The sequence below is a fragment of the Cyanistes caeruleus genome, unplaced genomic scaffold (assembly GCF_971803275.1).
Source record: "Cyanistes caeruleus unplaced genomic scaffold, bCyaCae1.hap1.1 HAP1_SCAFFOLD_194, whole genome shotgun sequence".
NCBI classification, from domain to species: domain Eukaryota; kingdom Metazoa; phylum Chordata; class Aves; order Passeriformes; family Paridae; genus Cyanistes; species Cyanistes caeruleus.
This window is the reverse complement of record NW_028255982.1, coordinates 132,487-150,512: the sequence shown is the minus strand read 5'-3', so window position 1 is coordinate 150,512 and position 18,026 is coordinate 132,487. Positions and strand designations below refer to the sequence as shown.

Below are 18,026 nucleotides of genomic sequence, written 5' to 3'. Positions count from 1 at the left end.
TTCTCTGCTGTTTGGACTGCAGAATCACTTGTTAGTAGGACTTGATACGGTCCCTCCCACTTTGGTGTTAGGGGATTCTCTTTCCAACTTCTTATCAGCACCCACTCTCCGGGTTGTACCTGGTGTAATATAAAATCCAATGGTGGTCTTGGAGCTAGCATCCCTTTTTCCCACAATGCCCTTTTGAACTTCATTAATTTTATTAAGTACTTATTGATGTATTGATCACTCACGTTTGGATGTGTTTGAACTTCCTCTATATTATAGGGCATACCGTATAACATCTCAAAAGGGGAAATTCCCAAATCTGCCCTTGGCTGGGTTCGAATATTCACAAGGGCTAGTGGAACACGCTTAACCCATGATAATTTCCTTTCCATCACCAGCTTGGTAAGTTGCTTTTTTATTTCCCCATTCATCCTTTCTACTCTTCCAGAACTTTGAGGGTGCCAAGGGGCGTGTTGTTCCCACTTTATTCCTAATGCTTCTGACACCTCTTGAGTTATTTTTGATGTAAAGTGGGGACCTTTGTCAGAGTCTATTGTCTCTGGTACTCCATATCTAGGGATTATTTCTTCTAATAACACCTTTACAACTGTTTGTGAAGTTTCCCTAGATGTTGGGAAAGCTTCTACGAAATGGGTGAGATGGTCTACTAGGACCAGGAGATATTTAAGTCTCCCTACCTTTGGTAGTTCTGTGAAATCAATCTGAATATTTGCAAAGGGTCTTTTTGCCAGGGGTCTCCCTCCATACGGTAATTTTCTGAGATTTTTCCTATTCGTTCGTAAACATGGGAGGCAGCTTCTAGTAATTTGCTTAGCTAAGTCTCGGATACCTGTGCTCATATACCTTGCAGCAAAATAGTCTGTTAACCCCTGTGCTCCCCAATGTGTCCTTTGATGTATTTTTTCTAATATTCTTTGAGCTATGGCTTTTGGTAGTACTTCCCGGCCATCTGGGAGAAACCATCTCCCCTCTGGGTTTTCTATTGCTCCTGTCTCTGGGAGTTTTAACCTCTCTTCCTCAGTAAATCTACTTCTTAAGTCACTATCCCTATGTTTCAAAATTTCTTCATGCCCCCCTCTTTCTTTTAGGACCATGGTTCGTAATGCCGCTCGTTTCACCTCCTGGTCGGCGGCATTATTTCCTCTACTCCTCCAGTCCATTCCCTTCTGGTGTCCTTTCAAATGAACCACTGCCAACCTTTTGGGCCTTCTCAGGGCTTTTAATACTGCAATTATCAGTTTTTGATGAACTAAATATTTCCCTTGGGAGTTTATTAAACCTCTTTCTTCCCACAGTTTACCGAACGTATGCACCACTCCATAACTATATCTGGAATCTGTATATATTGTCCCCTCCTTTCCTTCTAGTAGTTTCAATGCCCTTAATACTGAATACAATTCGCAGGCTTGGGCTGACCAAGATTTGTCTAATGGACCTGATTCTAAGACTTGCAAATCAGGTCCTCGTACGATGGCATAGCCTGTTTTCCTCCTTCCTTCTATTACTCTGGAGGACCCATCCACAAGCAGCTTTTCTCCGCTTTCTAATTCCTCTTCTTCCAAATCAGGTCTAATTTTGGTTTGTTCCTGAATTGTAGTTCTACAGTCATGTGTCAAAGGTTCGCCTTCGGGTTCTCCATACAAAAATGCAGCCGGGTTTTGTAAAGCAGTGGTTTCTAATATTAAGTTTGGGGCCTCAACTAAAATTCCTTCATATTTTAGAAGTCTAGCATCTGAAATCCACTTATCCGCCTTTTGTTGTAACACACCCCGAATGTTATGGGGGGACATTACCTTCAAATTGCTATTAAAGGTGATTTTCCTAGCTTCCTCCACCAGTAGGGCACATCCTGCTACTACTTGCAGACAAGTTGGCCAGCCCTTACTCACGGGGTCCAAGATCTTTGATAGATACCCTATCAGCTTCTTTCTCCCTGCCCACTCCTGAGTCAGGACTCCGAAGGCAATCCCATTTTCCACATTTACAAACAAATAAAAGGGTCTTTTCAAATCTGGAAGACTCAAGACAGGAGCATGAATTAAACTTTCTTGTAGCTCCCGGAAATTTTTCTGTGTCTTCTGAACTCATTTCATTAATCCCTCCTGTGTCAATTTATGATATAAAAATTTAACTTTGCTGCTATAGTTTTCAATCCACTGTCTACAGTACCCTGTTAACCCCAAGATTTCATGTATCTGCCTTTTATTTTTGGGAACCGGTAGTGACAGAATTCCTTCTATCGCTTCAGGGTCTATCTTTTTCTCCCCGTTTTTAAGGTAATGGCCTAAATATTTTACTTCTTCTTCTACAAATTGGAGTTTTGCCTTGGATACTTTCAATCCCTTTAAACCCAGGAAATTTAACAACTTAATACTCTCTCTCCTTACATCTTCCTCCTCTTTCCCAGCTAAAAGCAAATCATCTACATATTGTATCAAGGTCACTCCTGGGTCTGTCTGATAATCCTGTAAAATCTGCTCCAATGCCTGCCCAAACAAACTGGGGGATTCTGTGAATCCCTGGGGGAATACTGTCCATCTCAGTTGTTGTCTCCTCCCCGTATCTGGATCTTCCCATTCAAATGCGAAATAATCTCGGCTAGTCTCATCAAAGGGGCAGGCCCAGAATGCATCTTTTAAATCTGTAACACTGTACCACAAACTGTTGCGTCCCGGCTTGCTTAGTAATGTGTACGGGTTTGCAACTATGGGGAACCGTGCTACTGTACGTTTATTAATTTCTCTTAAATCTTGTACCAAGCGATAAGTCCCATCTGGCTTCTTTACTGGCAGTATGGGTGTGTTAAAAGGTGACATACATGGTTCTAATAGTCCCTTACTTAAGAGTCTGTCAATTTCTGGTTCCAGCCCTTTTTGTCCCTCAAGTGACAAGGGATATAGTTTTATTCTAACTGGGATTTCTGGGTTCTTAATAGTGACTGAGAATGGGGTTATCCTCAACTGTCCCACACTCTCAGGTGTATACCACACTTCTGGGTTTATTTTGTCTTCATCTTCCACTCTTAAAGGGCATAGCTTTATCTTCACCTCCTTATCAACTATATCTAAATGTATTCCTAATTCAATAATTAAATCCCGTCCCAACAAATTATAATCTGCTTCTGGTACTAATCAAAAATTTCCCAACCCAATTTTTGACTCTGATTCTATCACCACATCTTTAATAGCCCCCACTTCAAAGGGTTCCCCCTTTGCCCCCACTACCGTGGCAGTTTCTTTGGATATACTACATCCTTTAGGTAAAAACTGAATGGTTGATCTCTCAGCTCCAGTATCTACCAAGAATGTTATTTCTTGGTGCTGGGGACCCACTTTTAACTTTATCAAGGGCTCTTTCTGGTGTTTTCAGGTCCCCAGAATAAGGAGCCCCTGACCCCCCTAGTCTTCTTTGAACATCTTTTCATCCTGGATCCTCACCCTACATTCTCTCTTAAAGTGTCCTTTCTTTCCACAATAAAAACAAACCTTAGTGTTCTGTCTTTCATTTGAATCTCTGATCGGTCTCTGTTGTTTCCCTTTCCAGGTTTGATCTCTACTCTCTCTCACACCATCATCTTAATTTGCTGATTCTGAGCCTCCTCTTCTCTCCTAACATACGCTTTTTGTGCCTCCCGCAAAAGCTCATCCAAACCTCTGTCTTGCCACCCATCCAATTTTTCTATCTTCCGCCGAATATCCTCCCAGGCTTTTGCCACAAATTGTGCTTTAAGCAGTGCTTGCCCCAATTGGGTGTCTGGATCCATTCCGGAATATAGTTGAAAACTCTTTCTTAGTCTTTCTAACCATTCCGTAGGAGTTTCGTCTTTCTTTTGCCTCTCATTGAATGCTTTATTTATATTATGACCTCTCGGGACTGCCTCCCTAATTCCTTGAATTATAATAGTCCTCAAATCCTGCATATTTATTCTGTGCGCTGGATTTTGGTCATCCCAATGGGGATTTTGGAGGGGCCACTTTACATCTGCCAGTGGTCCCTGGACATGCTGAGCATCCCAAATGCGCATTCCTTCCCTTCTAATCATGTTTTTCTCTTCTGCCGTAAATAAAATATTCAGGATAGATTGTAATTCCTCCCGTGTGTACATATTGGGTCCTAAGAATTGATCAACTCTTTCTGCAACCCCCAATGGATCTTCCAACAAATGCCCCATTTCCTTTTTGAAGTCTCTAACATCCCCCGAACTAAGGGGGACAGATATAAACCCTATTCCAGCTTGAGGGCCACCCATTGGCATCTCTCTTAATGGGAATAGGTTCTCCTGGTTCCTTCTGGATCTATTCCTGGTAACAGGCCCCACATCTGGCATGTCTAAATCTTCCTCCTCGGGGTTTGGAGGGGGAGGGGCTCGTGGTGGTGGTGGTGGTACAAATGGAGTGGGGGGGATTATCAAAGCATCTTCTTTTCGGGGTTTCTTTTTCTTTCCCTTCCCCTCCCCTGAGTTCTCTGTCAAATATAAAAACCTCGGGATTTACTACCCAGGTCTCTGCATAAGCACTTTCCTCTGAGCTAAAGAGGATCTTTGTATTTACCCAGGAGTTTAATTTTTGTTTAACCCAATCTTCGGTTGATCCAAATGTAGGCCAAAATACATTCTTTGAAATTTCCTTTCCTCCCCATACTTCTACACAATAGTGATTCATTTTTGCCCTATCTTTATTTTCTGTTCCCGGGAAATGCTTCCAATTATCTAGTATAAAACCCAATGGACTATCTCTAGGTACCGGTGGGAGTTTAATAGATACAGGGTGCTTGCTCTTCCCCTGCCCCATTCTTCCGGAGTGCCTTCAAATCACACAGCCTCTTTCACTTCCCCTGGTTCGTGGCCCATGCCCTCGCGGGCCAATGGGAACCGCACTACTGAGGGTCCGCACTCGCTTGGGGAATCTGGCTACCAGTCCCCCTCTCACACACACACACCACTTCGCCACACTCCGGGATCCTGACCCCAACCGAACGGTTCCCGTAATACTCACGCGTCCCGCGGCTTCGTCCGGACTCTGTGCACAGATTTTAAGGGGTCAACCAGTCTCCCTTTTGCTACTTGCCTTAAATTTAGGTTCGTCGGTGCAACCGAGGCAGAAACCGGTCCTCCGGGGCGCTAAATATTAGCGGGGCGCCCCCCTGGCAGTGCCGAGAATCTGCCCTACAGATTGCATCCGAGTCACGGGCACCAAATTTGTTATGAATTCCCTCAAGAGAGTGATCTGGTTCAATCAGAGAAAAGTTTTATTAATTACAGCAAGCAAGCAATAAGCAATAGATCAGCGCTGGGTGACAGGGGAGCAGGAGAATTCCCGCTCCACGGAACTGCCGCACCGCTGGTTTCCGTACTCCCCCTGTTAACCTGGCTTCCGGGTTACGTGTCCTTTCTCTGGTGTCTCTGCGCATGTGTCTCCGGTTGCTAGGGGGTCTTTTTTCTGCCTTCTGGTGGTCGCGGGATGAAGATCATAGGTCTTCCTCAGTCTTATCCTTTTGACCTTTCTTCACTGTTTTCTGTTAAGGCTTATCTATGGTGACTTTCTGGAATTCAAGAAAGCTCGCAAGGCCGTTAGTGATTTATGCAAGCGTCAGTAGCAACCTTCAACCTCATCCTGATTCCACAAAACATAGTTTTGCAAAGCATCGTAGCTACATGTTTAGGTGAACAAAAGGGTCTCTTGCTTATCACACTGATGCTGACTAAGAATCAATTTCATAATACTCCTACAATCTGCAGGCAACAAAATCTGTGTAGCCCACAAATAATCAATCCTTTGTCTAACCGGTTCACTGGTCACTCCAAACTGACTGACTGTAGATCACAACTGTGCTAACCACGTCCAATCTAAAGCTGTCATTTGAGCTTGTATTCCTCCCCGTTGAATTGATGCAAAGGTTACGGGACATGCTACTTCCAAAACAGCGTCTGCTATTTCCTGATCACCCTCTTGCAAAATATTCCGTGCCAATGCGGCCCATGTCTCCCTTCTTTCCCGTGCAATAGCCTCACCTAACTCATGCCCTACCTCAGGATTTCTCATAGGGGAGGGTGGTAACGGTGCCGAAGGCTCCGTTCCAGAAGCAAGGTTAGTAGGTGAAGGTATTGAAGATGGCACAAAAGGATTAGTAGCTGCGGCAGGGGTCAGTGATGGCGCGGGGCGAGTCAAAATTACTGTATTCGTGGTGGGTGGCAATGGACACTCATTCATTCCCTCTAATAATCTATTTTTTGACATAGCTGCAGATGCCTTTGTGGCAGCTGCCTCTTCAGCCTGATACTGCAAAAGAACATTATGAACTGTCCGCCACAGTTTTTCCATTTTTTTTAGCAGTTCTATCATCATTTAAAACAGCTTCCCACAATTTATCTCCAAATTTTTGCCACTCACTTAATTCATGGACTGTATGGGGATTCTGAAAACACCCCCGGGCATACCCATAAGCAAGAAGTCCAGGAAGCTCCTTGCACAAATCAAAATCTTTAACCTGTCGCTTTTCTAAAAAGCAGGTAAATAAATCATACGCTGCTTGCCTTTCCATCTTACCGTCAGTGCGTGCTGTTGCAGCCCCTACAAAGTTTCAGCGGCACCTTACAGCAGGACTCTTCTATAAGGACGCCTGGGGCGCGGCAACGTTGCTTTTTGACCAGGACTCTCCTGTGAGGTTGCCTGGAACACGGCACAGCTGTTGCGTTTGGCCGTCCTTGCTGCGGAGGACCCGTCCCCTGACACCAACTCCCTTGGCTGACTCCAACTCCTTTTTAAGGTCCCAAAGATCCCAAAGGTCCCAAAGGTCCCTGCTGTTTGGGCACCTTGATGAGTTCGGCGGAAGAAATGCAGCACTCAATATGAATGATCAGCAAGTCTCATTTATTGGTAACTCTAAAACCACTTATATAGCTTCAATAATTAGGCTCATACCTAGTGCAAAAGCAAGCTCGTTATTGGATATTTTCATTTAAGGTCAACTCCACCTAATTCCACATTCCTGTGATCGCTCACCTATGCTGAATTCACATTCTTCTGATCACAGCGTCCTGTTCTCAGTTAACAGTTATCACTAAGGTCTTCCTGACTTTGCAACATCTCACACTAACCGAACTCTACTGTCTAATTCTTTCCCAGCTAACTGCTGCATGGGAACATGACCTTTGCTAGCTAGCCATTGCTCTCTACAGTTCTAACAATGTAATGCTGGGATTTGATACAGTTGCCCCTCAAATACCCCAGGTAAAGGGAGCTGAGTGCTTCGATTCCACGGAAACCATGAGACAGTATCAAGACAAGTATGCTGCTATGAAGGAGCACTCTTTTTTTTCTGCCATGGAGAGAGAGGACTCGCACGTGGAGGAGACCGTGGTGTTCCTGCACAGGGACTCACCCCTGACCAGAATCATGTGTGACAGGGAGCAGGAGGGCCCTGATGTTAGTGAGCAAGGTGAGGGCAAAGCAGCCCCTCTCACAGCCTGGCCCAGGGGCTGTCGGGGTGGCCAGCGTGGGGCCCAGAGCAGAGGCCAAAGGAGGCAGGAGCTGCTCAGGCAGGCCAGGGCTGGCAGCCTCCTTCCTCCTCAAGTGGGGCCCAGCTGGGCCAGGGGGCAGCTGTTGGGAGCCCCGTGCCCGCAATGGCCGCTGCTCTCCAAGGCCTGCAGCCCTGCCCATCAGGCAGGCACGCAGGCAGGGACAGAGCAGCCCTTGGGGCCGATGCTGTGGGCTGAGAGCCCCACAGAGCTGCTCATGCCCGCTGCCATTGGCTCTGTCTCCTGCAGCATGCCTGCTGTGTCGCCGTGCAGAAGCTGACCCCTGTGCTTCTCCAGGCCCTGGCAAGTGCCCCTGTGCTGCTCCTGTGCTGTCCAGGGCACCCACGGGCGTTGCTCGCGCCTGAGAGCGACCAGAACCAGCGGGGAGTGTGACAGCTCTGCTGCTCTGGGCTCGGCTGTCAGGCCAAGCCCCCGGGGCTGGGGGCAGTGTCCTTTTATGCTTGGCAGAGCCCGTAGGCTCCTGGAGGGCTGGGGGCACTGCTCTGGCCCAGCCTGGCCCAGGCCTGGGAGGCCTTTGACATTGCTCTTAGATCCTTGAAAGGATTTAAACGGTAAGGTTGCTTGGCAACTTCTTCAAGGAACAAATATGACACGATTCTTTTCAAGAAAGGGTTTATTAGTTTGGGTTCAGTTTCCCTATGGAATTCTTATGCTTCCTTAGACGATCCAGAAATTAATGAAAATCTAACATATTCCTAGGAGAAGTTTTTGAATCCACTACTTGCAGAAGTCTCTAAAGTCACTGTTTCTCTTAAACACTTCCCTTACATCTAGCTAGCTAGCTGCTCCTGTAACAGAGAGAGATGCAGTGGTTTACTTGGCTGGACATCACAACATCATGTTACACACACCAGTATACCAACACCCATTTGTTCCCTGACAGTTCCAAAGTTTCAGGCTCTTCTGGAGGTCCTGAATTAATTTTGCATGCACATCCATAGCTGTGTTCCCTCCCCATGCTCAGCATTCAGCCACTGTTACCAGGGAGCCAATGTTCCATACTCACCTCAAGCAATAAATCTACATATGTCTTCCCAACCCACTTTGTCTTCACTGAGCTCTACAGATCTACAAAATAACTTTAGGCCCTGTGCACAAAAGAAAACACAACACCAATCAATAGGGTTCAACCCTTCTGATTCGGCTGCTGCTCCCAACAATCATGAATGAACAACACGATAAAGTCAGAAGCTCTATCCTCCACGTCCCTCCTATTCTCTTGCCCCCCACCACATGTTGGCTCCAGCAGAAATGTTCCCTACTGCAGCCTGGTGTACTAAGAAAAATGAAAGGCAGCAGCTGTCTCCCTGAACATGCTGCAATCTAAATTGCAGTGAAACAGCAGCTCTTGCATTAAATGCTCAGCAGCAGGATCCCACAGCTGGCCCCAGAAGCGCTGCCTGCCAGGGGCTGAGATCTCCATTCTGACACACCCTGCAAATCAGACGGGCTGGAAGATTGCAGGGCAGTAACTGTATGAACACAGCCATACATTTCATCCGCGTTATCTAGCAAGTCTCAAGAAACAAACGTCTTTTAAGCCTGTCTTGAGACTATATTCTACAAAATAGAACAAGCAATTGTTTTGGTGGCCTGTGTAATTTTTGGGGGCTGTGTATGGTTTTTTTTGTTGTTGTTGTCTTTGTTTTTAAATCGAAAATTCACTGGCTTCAGAAGAGCAAGCCCCAGATTCATTAGGATGAAGAACCGCACGGACGTATGTGGCTGACAAGAACACTCGGCATGTCTAACAGTAACACCAGAAAGACAGGAAAAAGTTAAAGGAGATAGACCTACCTGAAAGGATCCCAAATGTCTCGCTAACCTGTCTAGTGACTATTTTTCTGCTAAGCTCTAAACGTTCCTATAGCTATGAGGTAATTATCTGAAAGAAAGGAAAGGCAGAAAGCTGCTCAGCCTTTATTTTTTACCAGGACTGTCTCATGGGATTCTACCACAACTTTGACCACAAGAAAGGATGGCAAATTTTGACTACAGAGCATTCATAACCAGGCAGCATTTTTTCCTCCTTACTCAAGTCCAGTAAGGGTTTAAAAGGGAAAAATATACAAAAGGGGACTGAAGAAGTTGTGTCGTACCTCTTTAGGCATTCGTCATCTATGGAGAAGAAGAAAACTCTAGCACTTTCTGTGCGTGGTAGAGAAAGAACCCTAGACAAGTACAAAGGGGTTTTAGCATCCTAAAAGGTCCTATCAAATCCCATGGGCACGAGTTAGAGCTGTAGTGCCTCAGAGAAATGGGATACACGGAAGAGCTTTCCTGCATAGTATGCAAATAAAGCCTTCTATAAAAAGACCCCACGTTTGACACAAAAACTGACTGTGTCTTTGCCTTGTGGCCAAACTCAGTTTGGGGTTGGCCAAACCAAAACAACCCAGTCCATTTCTTGTGCTCAGCTTCTCTCTCTTCACATTCAACTTCACATCCAATGGGCTGCTGGGACTCTGGACTCCACACAGCACCAATGGTTTTCCAAGATGACTTTCCTTGCTCAGAGGTGTGCAGTGTCAGTTTCCCATTTCCTCAGTGCTGCCACTAATATTCCCACAGCATCCAACTACTACAGCCAAGTAGACAACAAATACAAATGGAACTTGCCTTTCTTGGTGCTTTGCAATTTCTGACATCTCCGGCTCATCAGCACCCTCAGAAGTGATGTCTTGGAAATGTGAATCCTCTTGCCACGTGACTTTTTCCGGTTTTATCGTTCCAAGTATGTGAGGCCCTGCAAAACCAGCAGCAAAAGAGAAAGAAAGCCAAAACCAGATTATTTCTCTGCTTGCCAGGAAAAATTCCTTCTTTCAAGTGAAATATTTATACCGGGAAAGACAGATTTAGGAAGGACAGAATCTTCTCCTCCCTGATTTCCTGAGCTGTAGCTCTGCTCCAGGATCTTCCACTTTCTTCTAGGCATCTCCTATGTATTCTTAAATATTTATCATTGCATCCAGAAGACAGTGAATAGCTCCTGAATACAGCACAAGTGTGCTGGGCTTGTTGCTTTGTGTTGTTGCATTTTAATATTTTGGATAACTCGGCACGGTTTCCTTTCATTCCTACCTGACTGTGACTTGATTAAATATTCCTTCATCTTCATTTCATAAGGCCTCACTTTATCTGAGGTTAGGACACCCCAATGATCCTTCAGTGTCATTCAGTTTCCTTTTTCTGAAGGTCCAGGAATAGAATTTGGTAACTAACAGAATGTTCATGGAGCTTGGGGTCAACTCCAGGATTTTGCTCCTCCCTCTACCTTAACACCCATTTTCCTTAAAATCCTCTTGGGCTCTAGGTAACTTGGTATGACTGCTGTGTCACCTTTTTCCTTGTTTGAGAAGTTTAGGGCACAACAAGAAGCTTTTTCACCACTCTGCAAAAATCCCAATGCCTTCTCAAGGCGTGCACCTCGAAATTCCTGAGATGCAAGCAGGAGTTACCTCTCATTAATCTCCCACAACCTTGGCAAGTAGAAATGAAGATCAAAATACTTCTGCATAATTACTAACTTCTGCTGCTGAAAATCCTCTGGATTTAATCCTCTGGATTAAAATCCTCTAACCTTCTTCACACCATATTGCTCTACAGTGCCTGCCAGAAGCTGTTCCTTAGAAATGGCTCCGTTAGGAGGGTTCTGCTGTTACCTTCTTTGATGCCCAACTCCTCTGTGTCTTCAAAGAAGGAAAACTTGAAAGCACTCGACTCCTGAGTTCCGTCGTTTTCAGGCAAAGGTCCCAGACGTTCGTCTGGGGCAGAGTCCTGCGCATCCTCTTGGTCCCAGGCTATTTCCACTGTCTTTTCCGGTTTGACCTTTGAAGGTCCAAGCAAGTCTTTTAAATCAGCAGCAGTGTCGCAGTCGATTTCTCCAGACACTTGAGGCAGTGTCTCACTCTCTTCCTTCTCCCTCTGCTTTACTGAAGAAAGGTTTTACTGAAATTGATCAAGGATGGCAACACAGCCCACGGCCTTTTCAAAGACAGCTTCCCTAAGAGCCACCTTGCTCGTCATGTCTCCCTAAACGTATCCAAGCCATTAAGGACTGGTTCACTTTCAAGGGGAAGCAGTGTGGAAATATCTGTCTAAAGGCAGCAATGAGTGTCCTTTTTAATTAGCTATGTCCTCAGGTGGCTTTTCCCTTCACAATACATGGTAACATAGAAATCAAGGATCACAGAAATGCCAAGAGCTAATCTGGGTTTTCCACAGACCTGCAAATCTCAAGGTCCCTGTACTGACCCTTCTCACCTTCACTTACAGCCATAAACAGAGGGACTAGAAAGAGAAGATGACACTACGTGCTGCTGTTAGAGGTCCGAGTTGAGGCCCGACGTGGCTGGCGGGAGCGGTTGCTCCAGCGCGACGTCCCCGACGGTGTCCCCCTGCGCCTGGGCCTCTCAGCGCTGGCTGCTGTCCTCCTGCTCCCGTCCTGCCGACTCCTGGACCGGACAGGTCGGTTTGAGGCCCGACGTTGCAGGCGGGAGCGGCTGCGTCTGGGGGACGTCCCCGAGGATGTCTCCCTTTGCCTGCGCCTCTCAGCATTTGCTGCTGTCCTCCTGTTCCTGTCCTGGAGACCGCTGGGCTGGACAGGTCGATTCGAGACTTGACGTGGCAGGCGGGAGCGGCTGCGTCTGGGGGCTGCCTGCGATGGTGCCTCCCTTTGCCTGGGCCTCTCTGCCCTCGATGTTGTGCTGCTGCTCCTGTCTCGGCGACTCCTCGACCGGGCAGGTGGACTCTGGGCCTGAGCTTCCTGGCGGGATCGGCTGAGTCTGGGGGCTGCCCGCGATGGTGTCTGCCTTTGCCTGGGCCTCTCTGTCCTTGATGTTGTCCTGCTGCTCTGGTCACAGTGACTCCTTGACCAGACAGGTGGACTTAAGGCCCGAGCTTGACAGCAGGGGCAGCTGCATCTGGGGGAAGCCTGCGATGGTGTGTCCCTGGGCCTGGGCCTCTCAGCCCTTGGTCTTGTCTCGCTGCTCCTGTCACGGCGACTCCGTGACCGGACGGGTCTATCTGGGGCCCGACTCTGCTGGCGAGAGCGGCTTCGCTTGCGGTCAGGCCCAGCACGCCTGGAATGGACCCTGTCCTCAGGGCCCATGGAGCTGCTGTGTCTTGGCCTTGATGTGCTTGGGCTGCTGCTGTCTGCCAAGGATGAGGCTGCACGCTGGGGGCTGCTGTGGCTGCTGGCCTCTGGAGATGGAGAACGGGGAGCCAGAGCTGATGACACCGGGCTGCTGGTGGGGCTGATGGCCTCAGATTCTGAGAGGCCCTGAGAAGATTCCAGTCCTGACTGTCCGGTCAGGCTGGGGCCATTGAGCTCCGGCTCATCCCTGGCACCTGTAAGAGCAAACAAGAATGTCCGAGGCCTGCCAGGCCTGGAGCAGGCCATGCCCGACCAGAGCACTGCCCCCAGCCCTCCAGGAGCCCATGGGCTTTGCCATGCCCAGCCTGGGCACTGGCCCCAGCCCAGGGACACCCGCCTGCTTTGCCTCATACCCGTGCCGAGACCAGCACAGCTCTCACACTCCCAGTGGGTTGTCCTCACTGTCAGGCCAGAGCAGCGCCTGTGGGTGCCCTCAGCAGCACAGGAGGAGCACAAGAGCAGCTCCCAGGGCCTGGGAAAACAAACGGGTTGATAGCACTGAAGACAAAGTGTCCCAGCATGGGATTGTGCAGCCCAGCACCACTGGCTCCTTCTGCTTTCAGCCCTTCCTGAGACACAGATTCCCTGCAGAGCCCCGGGTGCAGCTTCCCAACTCACCCCTCTTCCTCTGCCTCCTCCCTGCCTCCTGGGTAAAGGCATTCCCTGGCATTGCACCTGCTGTGCCTCTCTCCTAGATCCGCAAAGGCATTGTTGTCTTCCCATGTTGGCCCTCTGATGGAGAAAGGAAAAGCTGATGTGTTTCTTCTGCCCTGCCCTCACGGAGGTAACAGGGTGACCCTGCTCTTCCTCCAATGCTTTTCCAAGTCCCCTGAGAAGCTCAAGTCCAGACTCCCTGGATGGGGCAGGGCTTGGACTGCTGGGGCAGGGCCTGACACAGCACGGCACTTGCACCCTCCTGCCTTGTGCTCCCCGCAGAAGGACACCAACCTGATGGGGGTGCGGATCCCCATGCGGAACATCTCCACAAGGAATTCCTCACTATCTCTGCAGAGGGGGCAGCTGAAGTGCAAAAGACCAGCGCGCATGGCCTGTCCCTGCAGGGCAAACAGAAGCAGTGTGAGCCAGGCCCTGGTGCTGCTGAGCACCTGCTGTGTCCCAGGCCTGAGGGCATGGCTCCCACCTGGAGGCAGTCCCTGTGGAACCAGGCTCTTTTGCACGTCGGGCACACGATGGTGTTGAAGGTCATTCTGTCCTCCACTGGCTCCATGCAGATGGGGCATTCGGTGCCCGGCTCTGGAGTCACCTGCACCATCTGCACTGGACGGTGTCCAGGGCAGAAGGACCTGGGGACAAAGGGATAGGCCTAATGAGAAAGTCTTGGTCCTTCCCCAAGGGTGGCCAGAAGGGGAGAGGAGCTACCTGTATGGGGCAATGTACTGTGTAACACAGCCGCCCTCCTTGGCACAGGGCAGGTGGAACCATCTGTTGCAGCCTTCCTTGCAGCACAGGATGGTGGCCCCGCTCTGGCCGCAGACGCAGCAGTGCTGGAATGAGCCAGGCAGCCCCATCAGCGGCAGCCTGGGGACCTCCCCAGGCCGCCCCAGGGCTGCAGGCAGGGAGCAGGATAGGGCCGCTGCTGGCGCTCAGCCCACAGAGCCAGCTGGTGAGGGGAGCTCCTGTGCCAGAGGCTCCACGGAGCTGCTGGGAGCCAGACTTTGTCCCACAGCCGGCTTCATGGCCGGCCTTCCTTGCTGGGGCTCTGGGCTAAGCTCTGGCCAGCCTCTCCTGGCACAAATCTGCCTGCTCTTTTGCCAGGCCCTCACCTTCCATGCCGCCCGCCTGACTGCAAGCTGGATATCTGGAAGTAGGAAACCCAGGAGTCCAACACATTTTTTTGCTTGCCGGAAAAGCAGCGTGGCAAAATACTGCAGAAAATGGGAAGAGCTGATGAGGACAGGGTGGCAGGGACTGCCCCTTGCAGTGCTGGAGGGAGTGCCCGGAGCCACTCACCAGGCAGAAGATGTGGGCATAGAGCCCGTATTTCTCCTGTTTGTCGCCGCAGGTGTCCGGGTCAGCCTCTGAACGGCGACACAGCAGGCATGCTGCAGGGGACAGACACAATGGCAGCGGGCGTCAGCAGCTCTGTGGGGCTCTCAGACCGCAGCATCGGCCCCAAGGGCTGCTCTGTCCCTGCCTGTGTGCCTGCCTGATGGGCAGGGCTGGAGGCCTTGGAGAGCAGCGGCCATTGCGGGCACGGGGCTCCCAACAGCTGCCCCCTGGCCCAGCTGGGCCCCACTTGAGGAGGAAGGAGGCTGCCAGCCCTGGCCTGGCTGAGCAGCTCCTGCCTCCTTTGGCCTCTGCTCTGGGCCCCACGCTGGCCACCCCGACAGCCCCTGGGCCAGGCTGTGAGAGGGGCTGCTTTGCCCTCACCTTGCTCTCTGCCATCAGAGCCCTCCTGCTCCCTGTCGCACATGGCGGCTGTCAGCGCTGAGTCCCTGTCCAGGAACGCCGCTGTCTCCGCCAGGTGCTGGTCCTCTCTCTGTGGGAGGAAGAAAAGTGATGGGAGTTTGGAGAACAGGCCCAGAGCTACGAGGGTGCTACTCCCTGGTCAGCCCTGCGTGAGCCCTGCTCCTGTCCGCCTTCTGCTCCCGTCGTCGCGCTGAGGAACACCGTCGTCTCCTCTGGATATTCCTCTGCTGATTATGGGAAGGGAGAGGCAGGTGAGCCTGCAGCACAGGCCCAGAGGCCCGAGGTGTGGGGCCCCTCTGGTCCCTGGGCAGCTGCTTCCCTGTCTTACCTTCTCCTCCCGTTGCCAGGTCGCACTGACACACGGCCTGAGCCCAGCCTTCCCTTTTGGGGCTTTGGTCGCACGCGTCACAATGGCCACTCTGACGTCAGCATCTTGCTCCCAAGATTCACGCAGCCATGGCCTCACATGCCCGGTAGCCACTTGAGGCCACCCCCTTGGCAACCGAGGTTCTGACATGGTTCCAAGCCTTTGGTCAGCACGGAACCAGGCCAGAGACTCCTGCAGCAAGTGCAGGGTCCAATCCCAGGCTCCAGGGCAGCCATCGAGGGTGGCACTGTAGGCACAAAGGTGCTGTTCAGGCACGGCCACCCCAGGGCTCCTGCCCCTGGCAGTCGGTTGCCCAGAGAGCTTGTGCAGAGTCTCTTGCACTGCACAGATTCCAAACCTGCTCTTGGTGCACCGACATGTTCCTCTAGACCTCTCGGCAATAAACTGAGATGAACCTGATTTCATGCCCGTGCTGATCACTGTTGGGAACAGGAGATAAAGCTGGGGACCACGTCAGCTGCCTCCCAACCGCAATTCGCCTGTCATCTAATAATCTAATAACTTTGACATTTTGTATTAAAAATTTAGTATTAAGTATTAGTATTAAGCTCCCGAGAAACATCATCTTTTACACTGACTCAGTGGAAACCCAGAGAATTCCTTGGGAGTTTTCTGTGTACGTCTGACTGGAGAGGTTTCAACCGTCCTTGTCTCGGTAGTCCAAACCAGGAGGATGTTTTTCCCACAGTAAAGGAACGTTGCTAGTTTGGTCCATGTTTTCCTTCTAGCAAATATATTGAAAAAACACCGCTTCCCTAAGCACTGCCTTGCTTTTCATGTTTCCCTAAAAGTATCCAGGCCCATGAAGGAGTGGTTACCTTTCAAGGGCAATGTCTAGGTTGACTGTATGACACTGTCTCCCCTGTCATCTGCTCTATGCCCGGACATGGGTCCTGCAGCTTTAAGCTAGGCCCAGGGGAAGGGGGGAAACCAGGGGTGTTCTTTTGGCTGTCTGTTCAAACACAGGTTCTCCTCCACTCTCAGCATTGATTCTTTCCCAGCAGAGATAGGGGGAGTTAAATTCTTGCTTGTAGCTAGCTTCAGTTTTGCCAGCTGAGGCAAGAAGTTGCTCAGGACTGCATAGAGCTTCCCTGCACACCCTTCATTTCCCTTTATTATGGTAAACCACCGCAATAACCTGATCAGAGATAGCCCTTTAAGGACTTTAAACGGATTGCGGCAGTTCAGCCAGCATCTTGGCTGGATCCCATGTGAGATCTTGCTTCCCTTTTCTTTTAGCCCTCTGTCTCGCCCGTCGATTCAGTTGCATCGAACCATGGGGTGTTCCATCTTCTCGGCAGCAGGGATAACTTTCAAGGAAAGACCCTTTTTCTCGAGACTGCCGTTTTAAGAATTGCTCCCAATTTTTATTTTTTACCCCTGGGATATCACACCTGACTTTTGTCAGTGTTTTGCAACAACGTATTGCAATTATTTCAATAATATATGGTAAAGGGGTATTAGGATGATAACAATAATTTTCCGTATTTATCCCAAAAGCATAAATCTCCCACCATCGATCAGATCCTTTTTCAAATTGTCCTGTTTGCACACCTTCCTGTAATGCAATCTCAGTCAAATTTCTTTCAAACTTGTAACACTCTGTGCAAATCCCTCTTGGCGATTGACCCCACTTAGAATGTGTCTACCACTTTTCTCTACACACTTTACAAATGGAACATACAAAAGGATAACATTCACAATTTGGTACTGTACACAAGATTTGCATGTGAGAGTTCATCAGGGTCTCATCTCTATGTTGATGGTAGAGAGCGAGAAGTATCTGCTGAATTTTCTGGATCAGCTGAAGGTAAATCACTGGGATCAGCAGGTTTAGTCCATCGGCTCGGCACCCAGACAGGCTGTGTGTTGGTAGACACACAAAGATAACCACGTCCCTGTCGTGGTTTTAAACTAATAACTAAGAAAATTACTTACTTCTTGCTGTGAGATATGGATTAGAACAAGAGCAAAACAGGCATACAACTTAAAAGGGAAAAAAAAGAAAGTTTATTGACAAACCACAATAATAAGAACACCAGAATAAACTTCCAGAACAACCTTTCCATCCCCTATCTACCTGTCGTTCCGATTGGGAACGGCTAGAAAGAACGACACTGGACTCTCAAGGGAGTAACAACACGAGAATTCCTTAGTTTATTGCTTCAGCTCTCTCTTATAGACAGATACGTGGAAAGTACAGAAAAGAAACTCTTATTGGCTAACAAAGTGCTACATTACCATCATTGGTCAGGGGCACTCTGCCCCCCTGACTGTCTCCTGCAAGGAGAAACAAGAGGCTGCAAAACAACACCTGCAAGGCTGTTTAGTGTCCCTGAGAATTGTTTTAATTCCTTCTCATATTTTTCCCAGGATACTTTCTCAAGCAGCCTGAGGAGCCATGCGGCCTGCAATTTGTACAGGCACTGTAGTTCAGATTTAGCATCTATATCTACCCACTATTCCCTTGTTCACATGACAACAGAGACAAAAACTCTGGAACTCTG

The 18,026-nt window shown here is 49.1% G+C and overlaps 1 protein-coding gene across 6 annotated transcripts; it reads right to left on the bottom strand.

Moving 5' to 3' along the window:
* Window positions 1-8,144: 8,144 nt before the first annotated feature.
* LOC147645679 (uncharacterized) lies at window positions 8,145-15,824 on the bottom strand. 6 transcript variants are annotated; one of them, XM_086874350.1, is made up of 16 exons: window positions 15,460-15,824; window positions 15,093-15,358; window positions 14,673-14,764; window positions 14,486-14,587; window positions 14,082-14,206; window positions 13,843-14,005; window positions 13,650-13,756; window positions 13,320-13,433; window positions 13,055-13,173; window positions 11,810-12,895; window positions 11,209-11,494; window positions 10,166-10,292; window positions 9,646-9,717; window positions 9,344-9,431; window positions 8,553-8,634; window positions 8,145-8,334 (listed from the first exon to the last, which is right to left on the bottom strand). In XM_086874350.1, the coding sequence occupies exons 2-10, from the start codon at window positions 15,133-15,135 to the stop codon at window positions 11,856-11,858; spliced, it is 1,905 nt and encodes a 634-aa protein (XP_086730476.1). In that variant the 5' UTR covers window positions 15,136-15,358; window positions 15,460-15,824; the 3' UTR covers window positions 8,145-8,334; window positions 8,553-8,634; window positions 9,344-9,431; window positions 9,646-9,717; window positions 10,166-10,292; window positions 11,209-11,494; window positions 11,810-11,855. The 6 variants fall into 6 exon arrangements, with proteins under 6 accessions (XP_086730476.1, XP_086730477.1, XP_086730480.1 ...); XM_086874351.1 differs by having other exon boundaries at window positions 11,209-11,478; XM_086874354.1 differs by having other exon boundaries at window positions 11,209-11,473.
* Window positions 15,825-18,026: the final 2,202 nt, after the last annotated feature.